Source organism: Ranitomeya imitator, chromosome 5, assembly GCF_032444005.1.
Source record: "Ranitomeya imitator isolate aRanImi1 chromosome 5, aRanImi1.pri, whole genome shotgun sequence".
Lineage (NCBI taxonomy): Eukaryota > Metazoa > Chordata > Amphibia > Anura > Dendrobatidae > Ranitomeya > Ranitomeya imitator.
Window position 1 is genome coordinate 130736692 of NC_091286.1, and position 20692 is coordinate 130757383.

Here is a 20692-nt window from a genome sequence, read left to right on the forward strand (position 1 = left end):
GGAAAAATTTCATATAAATATGATTTTATTTTCTTAAAATCTCTGCTCATTCTGGGTTTAGTAGTTAATTGGTAGAGCTAATTATAAATGTACAGTTATTTCTGTAAGTACTCGTACAGAAGGCTGTCAGTCATTAATTAAGAGGTTGCACAAAGCTGGGCTTCCATAAAATCTTGTGGTCATTATCTACTAATTCCATAAATGAAAAGAGAATGGTTCCAGCTTCAATAAAATCATGAAAATTTATTCCAATTTTTAAAATGGAGAAACAACTCCTGGGACAGCACCATAGCACATGCGAGGTAGGCTACGCGTTTCGACCGACACAGCGGTCTTTATCACAGCTGATCTACTCACTGATTCCTCAGGTATAAAAAGAACCAGGAACCAATAAAATGATAGTGAGTCCTCACATGACCCGAAGGTCCTAAATACTAACAATGAACCTCTATATAAAATGCGTAAATTTGTGCAAAACTAACAATTAAATACACATAAACATATAGAAAAATACACACATACAATATTTCTAAAGTTAATGCAAAAAATACAAAAATAGCAAAAAATAAGATTGAAAAACGAAAAAAAAAAAAACTGAAAATCTCTTTTTTTTTTTTTTCTCTTCCTTTTTTTTTAAATGCATGAAAACTTTTTACAATACATGAAGAGATTATCAATAATGGAACATTAATTCATTCCTTCTATTTAGACCATTAGGAAACCTAGTGCCAAGGTTAAAAATCCAGAAAGCCTCCCTGTTTAACAACATTCTCTGAATGTCACCTCCTCGTGAAGGTTTTTTTATTTTCTCAATCCCTGTTACTCTCAATGATATTGTACTGCGAGAATGGTAATCAATAAAATGTTTGGCTGCTGCTGAAACAGTGCGACTATTATTTAAAGTACAGGAGATATCGTATAGATGTTCTGATATCCGATTTTTCAGTTTTCTAGTTGTACAGCCAATATATGTTTTATCGCAGTCAACGCAATCAATCTTATATATAACACATTTTGTGTTGCAGTTAATAAAGCTTTGGATTTTGTGCAGGCTATTATTTTCTGCGGTGCCAAATGATTTAGTGGTCACCAGGTGTTTGCACGTAGTGCAATTAGTCACATTACATTTGTAGCTCCCTGTACACTTGAGCCATGTGCTACTGCATTTTTGAGACAAAAAATTATTGGGAGACAATTTGTTACCAAGAGTAGGTGCTCTTCTGGCTACAATATTACACCCTTCACTCAATATTTGGGAGAGAATGCGATCTTCATATATGATAGGGATGGCTTTATTTATAATAGTTTTAATTTTATTAAATTGTGGGCTGAATTGTAAACAAACGAATGGTTTATTCATGACACTGTTTTTATTAATTAATTTCTTTGGCGTTGGTTTTAAACAATTGTTTGGGGGATTTGTCCCTGAACACATAGGGTTACTTTGCGATTTTGTATCTTTATTTACTAGATGTAACGCCCTATTCAGCATCCAATTTGGATATCCACGATGATGGAATTTCTTACAGGATTTTACAAGATCGTTTTGAAGTTCAGCATTATTGTTACAATTTCGTTTTAACCTAGTGTCAAATCTATCCCTGTAGGTGAATTCACTAGGTTAAAACGAAATTGTAACAATAATGCTGAACTTCAAAACGATCTTGTAAAATCCTGTAAGAAATTCCATCATCGTGGATATCCAAATTGGATGCTGAATAGAGCGTTACATCTAGTAAATAACGATACAAAATCGCAAAGTAACCCTATGTGTTCAGGGACAAATCCCCCAAACAATTGTTTAAAACCAACGCCAAAGAAATTAATTAATAAAAACAGTGTCATGAATAAACCATTCGTTTGTTTACAATTCAGCCCACAATTTAATAAAATTAAAACTATTATAAATAAAGCCATCCCTATCTTATATGAAGATCGCATTCTCTCCCAAATATTGAGTGAAGGGTGTAATATTGTAGCCAGAAGAGCACCTACTCTTGGTAACAAATTGTCTCCCAATAATTTTTTGTCTCAAAAACGCAGTAGCACATGGCTCAAGTGTACAGGGAGCTACAAATGTAATGTGACTAATTGCACTACGTGCAAACACCTGGTGACCACTAAATCATTTGGCACCGCAGAAAATAATAGCCTGCACAAAATCCAAAGCTTTATTAACTGCAACACAAAATGTGTTATATATAAGATTGATTGCGTTGACTGCGATAAAACATATATTGGCTGTACAACTAGAAAACTGAAAAATCGGATATCAGAACATCTATACGATATCTCCTGTACTTTAAATAATAGTCGCACTGTTTCAGCAGCAGCCAAACATTTTATTGATTACCATTCTCGCAGTACAATATCATTGAGAGTAACAGGGATTGAGAAAATAAAAAAACCTTCACGAGGAGGTGACATTCAGAGAATGTTGTTAAACAGGGAGGCTTTTTGGATTTTTAACCTTGGCACTAGGTTTCCTAATGGTCTAAATAGAAGGAATGAATTAATGTTCCATTATTGATAGTCTCTTCATGTATTGTAAAAAGTTTTCATGCATTTAAAAAAAAAAAGGAAGAGAAAAAAAAAAAAAAAAAAAAAGAGATTTTCAGTTTTTTTTTTTTTTTTTTCGTTTTTCAATCTTATTTTTTGCTATTTTTGTATTTTTTGCATTAACTTTAGAAATATTGTATGTGTGTATTTTTCTATATGTTTATGTGTATTTAATTGTTAGTTTTGCACAAATTTACGCATTTTATATAGAGGTTCATTGTTAGTATTTAGGACCTTCGGGTCATGTGAGGACTCACTATCATTTTATTGGTTCCTGGTTCTTTTTATACCTGAGGAATCAGTGAGTAGATCAGCTGTGATAAAGACTGCTGTGTCGGTCGAAACGCGTAGCCTACCTCGCATGTGCTATGGTGCTGTCCCAGGAGTTGTTTCTCCATTTTAAAAATTGGAATAAATTTTCATGATTTTATTGAAGCTGGAACCATTCTCTTTTCATTTATGGAATCCTACTGCGTCTTGTCAGGACGAAGTTCCGGGCTTCTTGCAATGATCGGTGAGCTGGCTTTTGCCGTATATTCTGTCATTATCTACTGCATGAATGGAAGAGGCAGAGTAAAAAATATAGATTTATTTATATGAGACTGATCATCTTTATCATAATTACCATATGCAGCTCCTGGGCATGAAGGTTGCTTTTTCTGAAAAAAAAAAACATATTTTTTTTACTTTCATACAACTTCATTAAGTCTACCATGTAATGAACCGTGTACTTTTTTATAGCTGATCAATACCGGGGCAAGTCTTCAGGATAAGGAAGCAAATACTGTAGTTTCTGATTATAGACTGAAATCACAGCTCTTGATCATTAATATAAGAAAGTTTTAAAAATTTTAATTTCTATAATGATTAAAGTTTATTTTACATAAGCCCAGAAAACATCTTTCAATCTTGTAACTTCCGCAATCCACCCAGGATTTCTTCTTGTTTGGACATTTTATTTATCAATTATCCAGTATTCTTTTTGGTCATTTATCCAACCATACTTGAGATATGCAGTAAAAAGGGACTGAGACTTCTTTACCACCTGTTACAGAGGAGTCGATATTTTCCTCTAACTCCCTTTAACTATGCCATTTGTGAATAACCATTCATATAACACACACTTGCATAATATTTATGAGATACATTGTACTATGAAGGATAAGCAGTTATATTTATATGACATATTAAATTAGTATTATATATAAGGGTTTCCCCCGGATAATCCTAGGACCTATGCCTAAGGCCTCTTTCATACATCCATGTCTCCGGTATGTGTGGTGACAGTTTTCACACGTACCGGAGACACTGACACATGTAGACCCATTCATTTTCTGTGCACATGTCAGTCTGTTTCCACGGACCATGTGTCCGTGTGCCCCACACGTAGACATGTCTGTTTTTTACCGTCAGCATGGGCCGCGAAACATCCTGCACACGTGCACATGGAGAACACACATGGAAGTCATCTGTGTGACACGCATCGGCACCAGCGCAGAAGCGCTACAGTAAGCGCTGTTCCCCAGTGGCAGGTGCTGTCAAATTTTATAGAAAATTATATGTCTGGGGTTTTAATGAATCAAGAAAAGGCAACAAAAGAAAACCCTCATGTATGGTAGATACAATAAAATATAACTTTTATTGAGAACACCGTATCTAAAAAAAGACCAACAACAATCACCGTGCAGATATAGTGCTCCCTATGTTCACTCTATGCTATAATCCCTAGGCTGAATATCTGCCTAACAGCGGAGGTTGGCACCCTAAAACACAAAAAAATGATAGATTGCGCTCCCGCTCCTCGGCGGCTCACCCTTCAAATCTCCTAGATACCCCTATGTTGGTGCTCCATCCATACAATCTTATATCTTTTTTTGCTTTTTTTTGCTTTTTCCCCAGTGGCAGGTGCTGAAGACGGCTCTCATTATTCTCCCCTGCTCTGCCGGCGATCGGCACAAGCAGAGGAAAATGATGAGAATTACAGTGGGGGAAATAAGTATTTGATCCATTGCTGATTTTGTAAGTTTTCCCACTGACAAATACATGAACAGTCTATAATTTTAAGGGTAGGTTAGTTTTAACAATGACAGATAGAATATCAAAAATAAATTCCAGAAAATCCCATTGTATAAATTATATAAATTTATTTGCATTTTGCAGTAAGAAATAAGTATTTGATCCCTCTAGCAAACAAGACTTAAACCCTTGTTACCAAGCACAGCAGTCAGACTTTTTTGTAGTTGATGATGAGGTTTGCGCACATGTCAGAAGGAATTTTGGTCCACTCCTCTTTGAAGATCATCTCTAAATCATTAAGATTTTGAGGCTGTTGCTTGGCAACTCAGATCTTCAACTCCCTCTATAAGTTTTTTGTGATTAAGGTCTGGAGACTGGCTAGGCCATGACTTTAATGTGCATCTTTTTGCGCCACTCCTCTGTTGCCTTGGCTGTATGTTTTGGGTCATTGTCTTGCTTGAAGACCCAGCCACGACTGATTTTTAATGTCCTGGTGTAGGGTTGTCACTCAGGATTTTACGGTACATGGCTCCATCCATTCTCCCATTGATGCAGTAAAGTAGTCCTGTGCCCTTAGCAGAGAAACACCCCCAAAACATAATGTTTCCACCTCCATGCTTGACAGTGGGGACGGTGTTCTTTGGGTCATAGACAGCATTTCTCTTTCTCCAAACACGGCGAGTTGAGTTAATGCCAAAACGCCTCCATTTTTTTGTCTCATCTGACCACAGCACCTTCTCCCAATCACTCACAGAATCATCCAGGTATTCATTGGCAAACTTCAGACAGGCATGCACATGTGCCTTCTTGAGCAGGGGGACCTGCGTAATGTGTTGCCAATGGTTTGCTTGGCGACTGTGGACCCAGCTGCCTTGAGATCATTAACAAGTTCCCCCTGTGTAGTTTTAGGCTGATCTCTCACCTTCCTCATGATCAAGGATACCCCATGAGGTGAGATTTTGCATGGTGCCTTAGATCGATGTCAATTGTCAGTCATTTTGTATTTCTTCCAGTTTCTTAATATTGCACCAACAGTTGTCTCCTTCTCACCATGCATCTTATGGTTTTGTAGCCCATTCCAGCTTTGTGCAGGTCTATGATCTTGTCCCTGACATCCTTATAAAGCTCTTTGGTCTTGCCCATGTTGTAGAGGTTAGTCAGACTGATTAATTGAGACTGTGGACAGGAGTCTTTTATAAAGGTGACTATGTAAGATAGCTGTCTTTTAAAGCAGGTAACGAGTTGATTAGGTGTGTCTAAGTGGTCTGTAGGAGCCAGAACTCTTATTGGTTGGTAGGGGATCAAATACTTATTTCTCACTGCAAAATACAAATTTATGCAATTTATACAATGTGATTTTCTGGATTTTATTTTTGATATTCTATCTCTCAATGTTAAAATTAAAATACCCTTAAAATTATAGACTGTTCATATCTTTGTCAGTGGGCAAACTTACAAAATCAGCAAGGGATCAAATACTTATTTCCCTCACTGTATATTCAAGTCAGAATAATGACAGCAGGTGGGGGCTATTGGGACTATTATTCCTTTCAAAGTACACCTGCTGCCACTAATAACACTGACAGAAGGAGAGGCTGGCGGGGGTATTCCTCACCCGCCGCCTACACTATAACTAAATAAACGAATGAAAAACCCGGCGTGAGTTCCCCCCCTATTTTTGATAACCAACCAGGCAAAACTCACAGCTGGGGACTGCAACACTCGGCTGTCTGCTTCAACAAGACTGGTTGCCAAAAATAGGGGGGGGGGGGGGGGCATGCCGTGTTTTTTAATTATTTATTTTGGGTTATTTGTAAAGAACAGGGCATTTTCGAGGGGAAAACGCCAGAAGGATGGAAAAGCCATGTTTTTTTTAAACCATTTAGCACGTTTAGAAACCTGAAGCAGTTAAAAGACATTGAAAGGGCTGAATATATGAACAGAAAGGTTTTTTTTTTTTATGTAGAAATGCATATTTCCATTCTTTTGAGTGTTTTCAGGGTTTTTTAGGCAGTTTCCATTCTGAAATCTGCCTGAAAAGAGCATCTTGTGCACATACTGTTAGGCAGACTATATTTAATAAGTTCAGACCCCCCCCCCCGCATCATTTTTAGAGATCAGGTATTAGAAAATGCTTTTTGACAGTGAAGGTGAGCAATGAGTGAAACAGGCTGCCATGAAAGGTGGTGAGTTCTCCTTCAATGGAAGTCTTCAAACAAAGGCTGGACAGACTTCAGTCTGAGATGGTTTATTAAATCCTGCATTGAGTAGGGGGATGGACACAATGACCCTGGAGGTCCCTTCCAACTCTAGCATTCTATGATTCTATGACTCTGCTTAAGTCCTCCATTAATAATCGGAGTTTCTCTGAATTTCAGAACTTGGCTTTTCTATGGGTACTGTCACTAGGCACTGTGCAATTATCAGTTGCTCTCTTGAGGTGCTGCAGGAAAACTGAGTTACCATACATTGCTGAAGGTCCCGCTAGCATTACTCTCTGTGATATTTGGGGGACTCTTCTGAGGAAAAAGGGATTGCAGCCCTTAACCCTGCTGTTGTCTTTGGTCAAAAACGACCGACCTTGAACTTCAATATTCTTTAAATTATTCAAGATGCGGCTCTGAAATCCGTGGCCGACCGACCCATCCTCATTTAAGTCAATCAACCACAAGTTTCAGAACCACATCTTGAACACCCCAAAAAATACCAAAGTTCAAAATCGGTTTCCCCAGACCGAAGACAACAGCAGGGTTAAGGAGCTAAGCTAATTATAGCAATAGTACAGAAAATATTCTTAATTTAAATGATAAAAACAGAGGAAGACTGAATTTTTACTCAAACGTGCATGTATATCATGCCAATATAGTGAATTAGTTTTAAAAGTGTTTTTTTCTCTTAATGTAGAGTTTTAGATTCAAATATATTGCTGATAGCATACAGCCAGTGTCTGATCAATGCTGCCCATAGATTGGGCAGCATATATTAGCTGTTAGATTCCAGTTAAAGAATATACACCTTTTATTTATTTTTCCTTGAATTAAGGACTTTCCCACAGCACTGAAAAAAATATCAGAATTCTATCAGCTTCCATTGAATGAAGAACAAATTGAACTTGTAACAAGCCGCACTTCTTTTAACTCTATGAAAGAACAATCAGAAAATACTCATGGAAAACTTGGTGATTCATTCTTCAGAAAAGGTAGGTCACAGACACAAAACAGCAGTGGTTCCGTCTTTTATAATTGCTTATACATTTTTTCAATATATAAAAATGGCTAAAAGAATACACATTGCCAATAAATATAGGACCTGGTCTCTCTATATGAGGTGTGTACATAACATGACTTTGAGAAAGCTAATTCCACCATTTCAACCTTATGAAAGTTTGGCTCCTCTGGAGGCCAAAATGACTAATCTACATTTTAAATTGCCATCAATGCCTTTCAGAATTACTTTTATTCAGACACGGTCCCTCTATACCCAAAATGCAGAAATTTGCCCTTTTCTGCACAATGTGATCTGATTTGTACATCTTGTACATTTTTATACTGTTCACATTAGGTAATTTTCTATTTATTTGTCCTCTATAACAACAAGTGTTTAACCAGCATTTATTTGTATGTCACTATATTGCTTGGGAGAATCCCTTGTTTTTCTTACCATGTCTGTCTGTTTGTATGTATCCAATTATCTTTCAATAAGTAACTCTCAATCTGTCACCAATTACATTTTCCATGTGGTTTATAAATAGTTCTAGAGACTTTTTTTTTTTTTTATTTGAGCACAAATGTGCAAAAAAGGTTACTCCAAAAGTGCACTAGAATGCGGTCAATATGGATGATGTCTAACAGAAGAGAGGCTTCCAATAACTAAGACCCAAAAGGCCATGATGGAAGTCCGTGACTAGTAGCAATCTTAGCCAAAGCCAAGGGAGACTCAATCTCAGTCTCAATAGCAAAACTAAGAAAAATGTTTGTCAGCTCCTCTCCTGAGAAAAGAGAATCTGTTTTTTTTTTCAGGGGAGATTGGAACCTGATGGCCACACACTCGCCTTCTAGACCAATCAAGAGGGAACCCATGAGGAGCCTCACGCTGAAAAGTCCAAGTGCCAGGACATACAGTGATTGCGAGACACAAAAGTGAAAACAATTAAATAACTAGTGAAGTTTTTTTAGGCCGGCGTCACACTAGTGAGTTTTACGGACATATGAGCGCATAAAATACGTCCGTAAACTACGCATTACACACGGCCCAATGAATCTCTATCGGGCTGCTCCTATCAGCCGTATATTACGCAACCGTAATATATGGTATTGTACGGCCATAGAAAATCGCAGCATGCTGCGTTTGTCACCGTATTGCGCAAAAAATACGCCAATGAAAGTCTATGGGGGAGCAAAAAATACGGATTACACATGGACAAGCAGTGTGACTTGCGAGAAATACGCAGCGGTGTTCTGTAGAAAAGCCAACAATTCAGTGCGGTGTACAGTAAAATCACACTTACAGGTTAGAATAGAATAGCTAAAATGTCTACACATAGTATAGTGGTATATATATATATATATATCTCAGTGAGACACACATACAGTTTGGACACACCTCATTTAAAGATTTTTCTGTATTTTCATGACTGTGAAAATTGTACATTCACACTGAAAGCATCAAAACTATGAATTAACACATGTGGAATTATATACTTAACAAAAAAGTGTGAAACAACTGAAATTATGTCTTATATTCTAGGTTCTTTAAAGTAGCCACCTTTTGCTTTGATGACTGCTTTGCACACTCTTGGCATTCTCTTGATGAGCGTCAAGAGGTAGTCACCGGGTATGGTTTTCACTTCCCAGGTGTGCCCTGTCAGGTTTAATAAGTGGGATTTATTGCCTTATAAATGGGGTTGGGACAATTTTCATAGTCATGAAAATACAGAAAAATCTTTAAATGAGAAGGAGTGCCAAACTTCAGGTCTATACCGTATATATATATATATATATATATATATATATATATATATATATATATATATGTGTATTTATATTTCATACATCGCTAGATAGCTTAAAAGCCGGTAATTCAATTGCTGGCTTTTGCTATCTCCTTCCTAAACCCGACAGGATATGAGACATGGTTTACATACAGTAAACCATCTCATATCCCTTTTTTTTGCATATTCCACACTACTAATGTTAGTAGTGTGTATGTGCAAAATTTGGGCGCTCTAGCTATTAAATTAAAGGGTTAAATCGCGGAAAAAATTGGCATGGGCTCCCGCGCAATTTTCTCCGCCAGCGAAAAAAGCCAGTGACTGAGGGCAGATATTAATAGCCTGGAGAGGGTCCATGGTTATTGGCCCCCCCCCCCCCCGGCTAAAAACACCTGCCCCCAGCCACCCCAGAAAAGGCACATCTGGAAGATGCGCCTATTCTGGCACTTGGCCACTCTCTTCCCACTCCCGTGTAGCCGTGGGATATGGGGTAATGAGAGGTTAATGTCACCTTGCTATTGTAAGGTGTCATTAAGCCAGATTAATAATGGAGAGGCGTCAATTATGACACCTATCCATTATTAATCCAATAGTACGAAATGGTTAAAAACACACACACACACACACACACACACACACACACACACACACACACACACACACACACACACACACACACACACACACACTATTACAAAGTATTTTAATGAAATAAAGACACAGGGTGTTTTAATATTTTATTATACTCTTAATCCACCTGAAGACCCTCGTTCTGTAAAAAAGGAAAAATAAAAGATCAACAATATCCCATACCTTCCGTCGTTCTGTCACGTCCCACGATGTAAATCCTTCTGAAGGGGATAAATCATTTTACAAGCAGAAGCCTGCTGATGCACCCGCCCCTGCCTGTAAAAACCCGGGGAATGAATGGAATGTAGGTGAATGACCTGTAGTTACCTCGAGTTGCGGTGATGCGCCCCCTGCTGGATGTTCTCATATGAACTCGAGCCTGGGATCTTTTCTGAATATTTTCCCATGCTCGAGTTCATATGAGGACATCCAACAGAGGGTGCATCTCCGCGACTCAAGGAAACTACAGGACAATTAGCTTTTCTGCTATCTAGCGCTGTATGAAATATATATATAGTGGGGCAAAAAAGTATTTAGTCAGTCAGCAATAGTGCAAGTTCCACCACTTAAAAAGATGAGAGGCGTCTGTAATTTACATCATAGGTAGACCTCAACTATGGGAGACAAACTGAGAAAACAAAATCCAGAAAATCACATTGTCTTCCTAGAGCAGAACAATATTGTATCATACAATTATTAGGTTCTGTAGAAAGACGTAGATCTGGGGATATATTATGATGGAATATAGGCTGAACTGGATGGACAAATGTCTTTTTTCGGCCTTACTAACTATGTTACTATGTTACATTGTCTGTTTTTTTAACATTTTATTTGCATATTATGGTGGAAAATAAGTATTTGGTCAGAAACAAACAATCAAGATTTCTGGCTCTCACAGACCTGTAACTTCTTCTTTAAGAGTCTCCTCTTTCCTCCACTCATTACCTGTAGTAATGGCACCTGTTTAAACTTTGTTATCAGTATAAAAAGACACCTGTGCACACCCTCAAACAGTCTGACTCCAAACTCCACTATGGTGAAGACCAAAGAGCTGTCAAAGGACACCAGAAACGAAATTGCAGCCCTGCACCAGGCTGGGAAGACTGAATCTGCAATAGCCAACCAGCTTGGAGTGAAGAAATCAACAGTGGGAGCAATAATTAGAAAATGGAAGACATACAAGACCACTGATAATCTCCCTTGATCTGGGGCTCCACGCAAAATCCCACCCCGTGGGGTCAGAATGATCACAAGAACGGTGAGCAAAAATCCCAGAACCACGCGAGGGGACCTAGTGAATGAACTGCAGAGAGCTGGGACCAATGTAACAAGGCCTACCATAAGTAACACACTACGCCACCATGGACTCAGATCCTGCAGTGCCTGACGGGTCCCACTGCTTAAGCCAGTACATGTGTGGGCCCGTCTGAAGTTTGCTAGAGTGCATTTGGATGATCCAGAGGAGTTTTAGGAGAATGTCCTATGGTCTGATGAAACCAAACTGGAACTGTTTGGTAGAAACACAACTTGTCGTGTTTGGAGGAAAAAGAATACTGAGTTGCATCCATCAAACACCATACCTACTGTAAAGCATGGTGGTGGAAACATCATGCTTTGGGGCTGTTTCTCTGCAAAGGGGCCAGGACGACTGATCCGGGTACATGAAAGAATGAATGGGGCCATGTATCGTGAGATTTTGAGTGCAAACATCCTTCCATCAGCAAGGGCATTGAATGTGATTTTCTGGATTTATTTTTCTCAGTTTGTCTCCCATAGTTGAGGTCTACCTATGATGTAAATTACAGACGCCTCTCATCTTTTTAAGTGGTGGAACTTGCACTATTGCTGACTGACTAAATACTTTTTTGCCCCACTGTATATGTGTGTATATATATATATATATATATATATATATATATATATATATATATATATATATATATATATATATATATATATATAGAGAGAGAGAGAGAGAGACAGTATATATGTTTTTACGAATATTTGAGCCCATGGCTCCATTGTATGTCCGTATGTCGGTTTTGCAAGCCTGCGAGAAAATCTCGCAGTACGGATGCCATACGGATTACATACGGAGGATGCCATGCGCAAAATACGCTGCCACACCCTGCCTACGAATGACATACAGATCACTATATTGGGGACATTTCTGCGTATTACGGACGTAAAAAACGGACTGTATTTTCATACGCTGAGTGTGACGCCGGTCTTAGTGTAATATTAGCCCGACCTTTGAATGGAATTTAAAAATTTCCCATATTAGCCAAAAAGCCTGTAAAAGTGTTTGTGCACAAAAAGAATAAAAAATTGAAGTACAGTGCAAAAGAGCCATAATCTCAAGTGTGTTTTCCACACTCAGTGAGTTAAGGCACCCGAGGGTCACCAACTCGGGGACACTGTGCACCTCATGCACTTAAATGTACCTAACCTAATGACCTCAATCCTGGAGGGCTGTGGTCTCCACCAGATGATTATAATATCCCACACGGTGTACTGTCCAGTACACCATACCCAGTGTGCATGATATAATGATGCAAAAGAGCAGCCCAGGCAAAAAAATCTGTCTTTTCAAACTATACTACACTTGATCTTAACCAAAAGGTCCGGAAGCCATCTTTTTTGAGCACCCACTTGGCTTACACGTTTACAATTGTGAGGTCTAAATAGGCTGCCATGCCAAGTAGGGCTTTTATTAAAAAAAAATCCAAGGGTACTATAGCTGTATACCTATTAGCCTAAAAGGAGCAGATTGCATTTTAAAGTCACCTAGTTAGACAAAAAAATATTTTTATTATTCAAATTAAAAAGGTTAGTAAATGCATAAAATTTGGTTATATTTTGATATTTTGAAAAAGCACTAGAACACCCCCCTCCCCCCCCATACACAGTTACAACCAGAAATATTTGGATAGTGACTGAATCTTTGTGATCTGGGCTCTGCATGTCACTATTTTTTTTATTTAAAATGAAACAACTGAGATGCAATTGAAGTGTAGACTTTCACGTTAATAAAGGGGTTGAACAAAAATATTCTGTGAAGCATTTAGGAATTGCAAATGTTTTCCTACAAGGCCTTCTTGTCATGACAAAGGAAGGTGTGGTTCTGCTCCATCCTGATCAGGTCAAGGTTAATTTGTCCTCCTCTCTTTGGCTCTGGGGTGGCTATTTAAAGCTGGTAGTTCCTGGGTCCAGTGATACTTCTGTTTACTCGGCTAGAGATTGCTGACCCAGATTACTCTTCTGTAATCGCTGTTCCTCTGCGTGTGTGAGTTTAGCTGTGTATAACTCAGTTTGTCCCTTTACCACTGTCTCTGTCTTCCTGCTCGGTACTGCTTTGTCCCTCCTGGTATTCTGACCCCTTGGATCGGCCCTGTTTACTCATTTGTTTTGCCCTTTGTTACCTGATACTTGTCTGGCTTCTCACCCTTGGCTTTGCTTAGACTTCATTATTTGGTTCGTGCACCTTTCTTGGCACCACGGTCGGCTCTCCGTCAGCTCACAGGATAGCTCCGCCCCCTTTGGTTATGTGACCGTCTTAGTGCTGCCCCTGTGATCACATGACTGGCCTAGCTCAGGTCCTGTTCACTCTACACACCTCTGTCTTCTCGCTCCTTGTGTATTGACTCGCGTTTCCGGCTAGCCCCCTGGCCTAAATCCTAGTGACACTGTCCCCGTGTCACTACACTCCTCATTTCAAGGGCTCAAGAGTAATTGAACAAATTAACTTTACTATAAATAAAATCAAATACAATAATCAATAAGCACGTTCTACTATCAAAGGCCCCTCATCTCTCCTTCGAGAAAGTCATCACGCGAAATGCGTGTCAGGGGTCATGGGAAGGTCATCTTGTAGTCCTGACTTACTATGGGTGAGCATTGATTTTAGTACATTAACATGTGCTGATTTGACCTGGTGGTGCTCTGTTTAGGGTATGTGCACACGTCAGGATTTCTTGCAGAAATGTTCCTGACAAAAACAGGACATTTCTGCCAGAAATCCGCATGCGTTTTTGACGCGTTTTTGGTATGTTATTTTGTGCGTTTTTCCCAAATGCATAGAATAGCGGGAAAAACACAGAAAATACGCAAAATTAATAACCATGCTGCTTTTTTACCACGATGCGTTTTTTTCGCGGAAAAAAACGCATCATGTGCACAAACATGCAGAATACATTCTAAGTGATAGGATGCATAATGTATGCGTTTTTAATGAGTTTTTATAACGTTTTTACTGCAAAAAAAACATGAAAAAAAGCAACAAAACCTGAACGTGTGCTCATAGCCTTAGTGTGACACTTGTGGGATTACTGCCTGATTGTTAATCTTTGCACCTGGTTTTTGTTGATTGTTTACATAGCAACACTTCCCTTGCTTTCCCAGGTCGCACAGTGGACTTGTGACCTTCCATTTGTGTACCTGTTTTTGTTTCCTCCTTTTTTCTTATTTTTCTGAATTATGTTTTATGTGATTTTTTTTTTTTTATGTCTAATTATTTAATAAAAATTACTTTTTAATTATCTACTCTTTGGTGTTTTTTATACTTTCTTTGGTATACTATAAATAAAATGTTCATTTGTAATACTTTGTAGTGAATCCTTTGCAAGCAATGACTGCCTGTAGTCTGGAAACCATGGATGTCACGAAACGCTGGGTTTCTTCCTTTGTGTTGCTTTACCAGGCCTTTACTGCAGCCAACTGTTTGTTGGTGGGTCTTTCTGCCTTAAGTTTTGTCTTAAGCATGTAAAATGCAGTCTCCATGGAGTTAAGATCTGGTGATCGATTCAGCGATAGCAGAATATTCTACTTCTCTGTGTTAAAAAACTTCTGGGTAGAGATGGGTGGACACCTGGATGTTCGGGTCCGGTGGGTTCGGCTGAACAGTTAGAAAAAGTTCGGATTCGGGTACCACTTGAATGGGAGGCCCAAACATCCAGTGTTTTCCATGCTGTCATGTGCATGACAGCACGGCAAACATCACTTCTGATTGGCAGTAAAATACTACTCCTATCAGTTGCCGCCTGCTCTCTCTGGCTGCTTCTGTCTTCTTTCACATCATCAATAAACACTAGTGACCCAGTGCCATTGGAAGCCATGCATGCACATGGCATCACACTGCAGCTACCATGTTTTACAGATGATGTGGTGTGCTTTGGATCATAAGCCATTCCAAGCCTTCTCTATACGTTCTTCTTCTCATCATTCTGATATAGGTTGATCTTACTTTCATCTGTCCAAAGAATACTTTTCCAGTACTGGGCTGGCTTATTTAGATGTTTTTTTGACAAAGTCTAGTTAGGCCTTTCTATTTTTAAGGCTGATTAATGGTTTGCACCTTGTGGTGAACCCTCTGTATTTGCTTTCAGGAAGTCTTGCCTTTATGGGAGACTTAGATACTGAAACACCTAATTCCTGATAAGTTTTCTTTACTTTTAAGGTACCGCCACACATTGATTTCGTTAACGATATCGTTGCTTTTTGTGACGTAGCAACGATATCGTTAACAAAATCGTTATGCGTGACAGCGACCAACGATCAGGCCCCTGCTGGGAGATCGTTGGTTGCTGCGAATGATCAGGACCTTTATTTGGTCGCTGATCACCCGCTGTCATCGCTGGATCGGCGTGTGTGATGCCAATCCAGAGATGTGTTCACTGGTAACCAGGGTAAATATCGGGTTACTAAGCGTAGGGCCATGCTTAGTAACCCGATGTTTACCCTAGTTACCATTGTAAATGTAAAAAAAAAAAACATACTCACATTCCGGTGCCTGTCACGTCCCCCGGCGTCCGCTTCCCTGTACTCCTCCTGCGTCCTGTGTCAGCGCCGGCCGGCCATAAAGCAGAGCACATCGGTGACGTCACCGCTCTGCTTTACGGCCGGCGCTAACACCTTTGCTTTACGGCCGGCGCTTACTAACGCGATGTTTACCCTGGTGACCCAGGGACTTCGGCATCATTGGTCGCTGGAGAGCTGTCTGCGTGACAGCTCTCCAGCGACCACACAATGGCTTACTGTTGTGAATTCTGTTGTCAAGCTCCCTCCTGTGGTCATGAATGGTACTTCGGCTGGTTCTGTCCATGGGCTTCCTCTGGTGGTTGTGAGTGGAGCTGCGGCTTCTGAGTTTCCTTCCACAGGTGACGAGGTTAATTCGTTAGCTGGCTGCTCTATTTAACTCCACTTAGATCATTGCTCCATGCCACCTGTCAATGTTCCAGTATTGGTCTAGTTCTCTCCTGGATCGTTCTTGTGACCTGTCTTCCCAGCAGAAGCTAAGTTCCTGCTTGTTTTTTTTCTGGTTTGCTATTTTTCAGTCCAGCTTGCTATTTTGATTTTTTGTCTTGCTTGCTGGAAGCTCTGGGACGCAGAGGGAGCGCCTCCGCACCGTGAGTCGGTGCGGAGGGTCTTTTTGCACCCTCTGCGTGGTCTTTTTGTAGTTTTTTGTGCTGACCGCAAAGTTACCTTTCCTATCCTCAGTCTGTTCAGTAAGTCGGGCCTCACTTTGCTACTTTGCTAAATCTATTTCATCTATGTGTTTGTAATTTTCATCTTTACTCACAGTCATTATATGTGGGGGGCTGCCTTTTCCTTTGGGGAATTTCTCTGAGGCAAGGTAGGCTTTATTTTTCTATCTCTAGGGCTAGCTAGTTTCTTAGGCTGTGTCGAGTTGCATAGGGAGCTTTAGGAGCAATCCACGGCTGTTTCTAGTGTGTGTGATAGGATTAGGGATTGCGGTCAGCAGAGTTCCCACGTCTCAGAGCTCGTCCTTTATTATTAGTAACTATCAGGTCATTCCGTGTGCTCTTAACCACCAGGTCCATTATTGTCCTTACCACCAGGTCGTAACAGCTTACCAACGATCACGGCCAGGTCGTATCGGTGGTCGTGATCGTTGGTAAATCGTTTAGTGTAACGGTACCTTTACTGGATGTTGTGAAGGGGTTTTTCTTCACCATGGAAAGGATTCTGTGATCATCCCCCACTGTTGTTGGCCGTGGATGTCTAGACTTTTTTTGAGTTTCCAAGCTCATCAGTGTTTGATTTTTTTCCAGAATGTACCAAACTGTTGATTTGGCTACTCCTAACATTTCATCTATCTCTCTACTGATGGATTTCTTTTTTTTTACCCTAATGATGGTCTGTTTTATTCCCATTGAGAGCTCCTTTGATCGCATGTTGCATCATAGCAAATAGCTTGCAAATGCCACAACAGGAATCAGCTCCAGACCATTTACCTGATTAATTAATGATAGATTAACCAGGGAAAAGCCTATGCAGCCCTTTAAACAGCTTTTGGGATAATTGTCCAATTACTTTTGGTGCCTTGAAAAAGAGGCAACTACATATTAAGGAAAGGCAATTCCTAAACCCTTGCTGTAATTAGGATGTGATTAGCCTCAAATTAAAGCTGAAAGTCTACACTGTATATTGAATATAAAAACCTAAACAATCCTCTGAAATTATTAGGTGTAACTCCCTTTACACCCTGAGGGGTTGCTCATAATCATATACTAAACTTAGAATCTAACCGTTTTATGGTTTTAATCACACACAATTTCACCTAGAGTTCATGCTCACAAAGGTTGTGAGAAACATCTTTACAGTGATATCAAATGAAATACTTTATTAAATAGATAAATATTTAGTCATCACACAAGATCAGTTAAAATAGACAAACAGCAAAAGGCGGCGTTGAGGCCCCACTATCCCAATTTAAATATCCTGTGGGAAATGAATGGTAGAGCATGCAACACTGACTATGAGGGCCATCTAATAGTGCAGAGTCCAAAACAAATATTTGTAATACAATTGTTTAACAGATGGTACACTTATATGATGTCAGCAGTTGTCGGCCTGCAAAAACAATTTTAGCTAACATTCATTACCCATACGCATGGCATATAGTAATGACTCATCTATACACAGAATGCCAGTATAACATGTATTCCATCAGTGAGGTTAAATAAGAACATGGTAAAGCAAGATGATATGGATAATGTCACGGCTTTGTTTTTGGGTGTCCCGGGACCAGGGGCTCCTTCTGTCCCTAATGCTCACCCCGCTCCCCAGATTACGTCTGATAGTGAAGACGCAGGGGCCACGTACCTTGCCTTAGCTCCTGAATCCGCCTCAGGGAAGAGGGGAGTAGCAGTGTAATGTAGTACCCCAAACAGTCTAACAAGGTAGTACGAACAGGGGTAACGAAAAATACCAAATATACAAATATACTCATACATATAACAGAGGAATGCATTGGGGAGTGCAGGATGGGGTTAAACCAACGTAGGAGAGGAAAGGGACATGTCACACACTGAAAACCTAGCAATAATCACAGATAAATCCACCAAAAGCCTTCTCCAATAATAATCAAGAAACTCCAGACACGCAGCATAAGCTAAAGGTACCGTCACGCTAAGTGACGCTGCAGCGATACCGACAATGATGTCGATCGCTGCAGCGTCGCTGTTTGATCGCTGGAGAGCTGTCACACCGACAGCTCTCCAGCGACCAACGATCCCGAAGTCCCAGGGTAACCAGGGTAAACATCGGGTTACTAAGCGCAGGGCCGCGCTTAGTAACCCGATGTTTACCCTAGTTACCAGCGTAAACGTAAAAAAACAAACACTACATACTTACCTTCCGTGTCTGTCCTCCGGCGCTCTGCTTTCCTCTGCACTGTCAGCGCCGGCCAGCCGGAAAGCAGAGCGGTGACGTCACCGCTGTGCTTTCTGGCTGGCCGGCGCTCACAGCCAGTGCAGGGAAGCAGAGCGCCGGGGACAGACACGGAAGGTAAGTATGTAGTGTTTGTTTTTTTTACGTTTACGCTGGTAACCAGGGTAAACATCGGGTTACTAAGCGCGGCCCTGCGCTTAGTAACCCGATGTTTACCCTGGTTACCAGTGAAGACATCGCTGGATCGGCGTCACACATGCCGATTCAGCGATGTCTGCGGGAGGTCCAGTGACAAAATAAAGTGCTGGACTTTGCCCAGCGACCAACGATCTCCCAGCAAGGGCCTGATCGTTGGTCGTTGTCACACATAACGATTTCCTTAACGATATCGTTGCTATGTCACAAAAAGCAACAATATCGTTAACAAAATCGTTATGTGTGACAGTACCTTAACTCTGACAATGAGTGCTAGCCAGGGACCAGTTTATATAGGAGATTGGAGTGGCTAACAGTGCCCAGCTGAGAGCCTTAACACTTCAGGAGCTCTCAACTGAGATTACCCCTGCACTGCTAAAATAAATTTATATTGTTTGAAGTGCTTCTAATCAGTGCAGGAGTAGGAGATATCAGAGTCTGCAGACTTCTAGCTCCTCTCTATTGTGGTAGACCCATGACAGATAAGCAATCTGTGTTATGACAATATATAATAGTTGTCAGAAACAATGAGTCACACTGTTCCTCACTATGGGGATACCAAGGTAGCTATAGTCCTAACATATGCATCTCATCAGAAGTGTACATCTGAGTGCACCAATGCAAAAGAAAATTAGCAGCATATACCTCAAGTCATGTTTCCTATGGGAAACTTGATAATGAAGTATGTATATGTTTAAAAAGTATTACACCTGATATGACTTTAAAGGGACACTGTCACCTGAATTCGGAGGGAACAATCTTCAGCCATGGAGGCGGGGTTTTTGGGTGTTTGATTCACCCTTTCCTTACCCGCTGGCTGCATGCTGGCTGCAATATTGGATTGAAGTTCATTCTCTGTCCTCCGTAGTACATGCGTGCACAAGGCAATCTTGCCTTGCGCAGGTGTGTACTATGGAGGACAGAGAATGAACTTCAATCCAATATTGCAGCCAGCATGCAGCCAGCGGGTAAGGAAAGGGTGAATCAAAAACCCCAAAACCCCACCTCCATGGCTGAAGATTGTTCCCTCCAAATTCAGGTGACAGTGTCCCTTTAAATATATTTTTACAACCTTTTTGAGTATAATCTCTGGGTGAAATTATGTCTGATTAAATCCATTACAGACCATTATGGTGAGATGTATCTTGAATATGTTTTGGTAAACAGCACTCATACCAAAACTTGTGTCACTATCCAAATATTTCTGGACCTAAATTATATATATGGTATTGTGACAAGTGAACAACAAAAAAGGAGGAAAGGGTATTTCAGTAACGATATTGAGACCATATTACATACTCAATATTAACCCCTTCATGACGGAACCCTTTTTGTTTTGCGTTTCTGTATTTCGCTCCGCTTCTTCCCAGAGCCATTTTTTATTTGTCTGTCAGTTTGGCCATATGAGGGCTTGTTTTTTGTGGGACGAGTTGTACTTTTGAATTACACCATTGGTTTTAACATATCGTGTACTGGAAAATGGTAAAATAAAATCCAAGTACAGTGAAGTTGCAAAAAAAAGTGCAATTCCATAACTTTTTTTGGATTTGTTTTTACCATGTTCACCAAATCCTTAAACTGAGCTGTCATTCTGATTCTCTAGGTCATTAT

The 20692-nt window shown here is 40.0% G+C and overlaps 1 protein-coding gene across 1 annotated transcript in view; it reads left to right on the forward strand.

The window, feature by feature from the left end:
• LOC138681554 (sulfotransferase 6B1-like) overlaps window positions 1-20692 on the forward strand; it is an 82357-nt gene that overhangs the window by 53256 nt on the left and 8409 nt on the right. The window contains exon 6 of the mRNA XM_069769152.1: window positions 7618-7774. Coding sequence (XP_069625253.1) covers window positions 7618-7774 — 157 coding nt within the window. The remainder of the gene's footprint in view (window positions 1-7617; window positions 7775-20692) is intronic.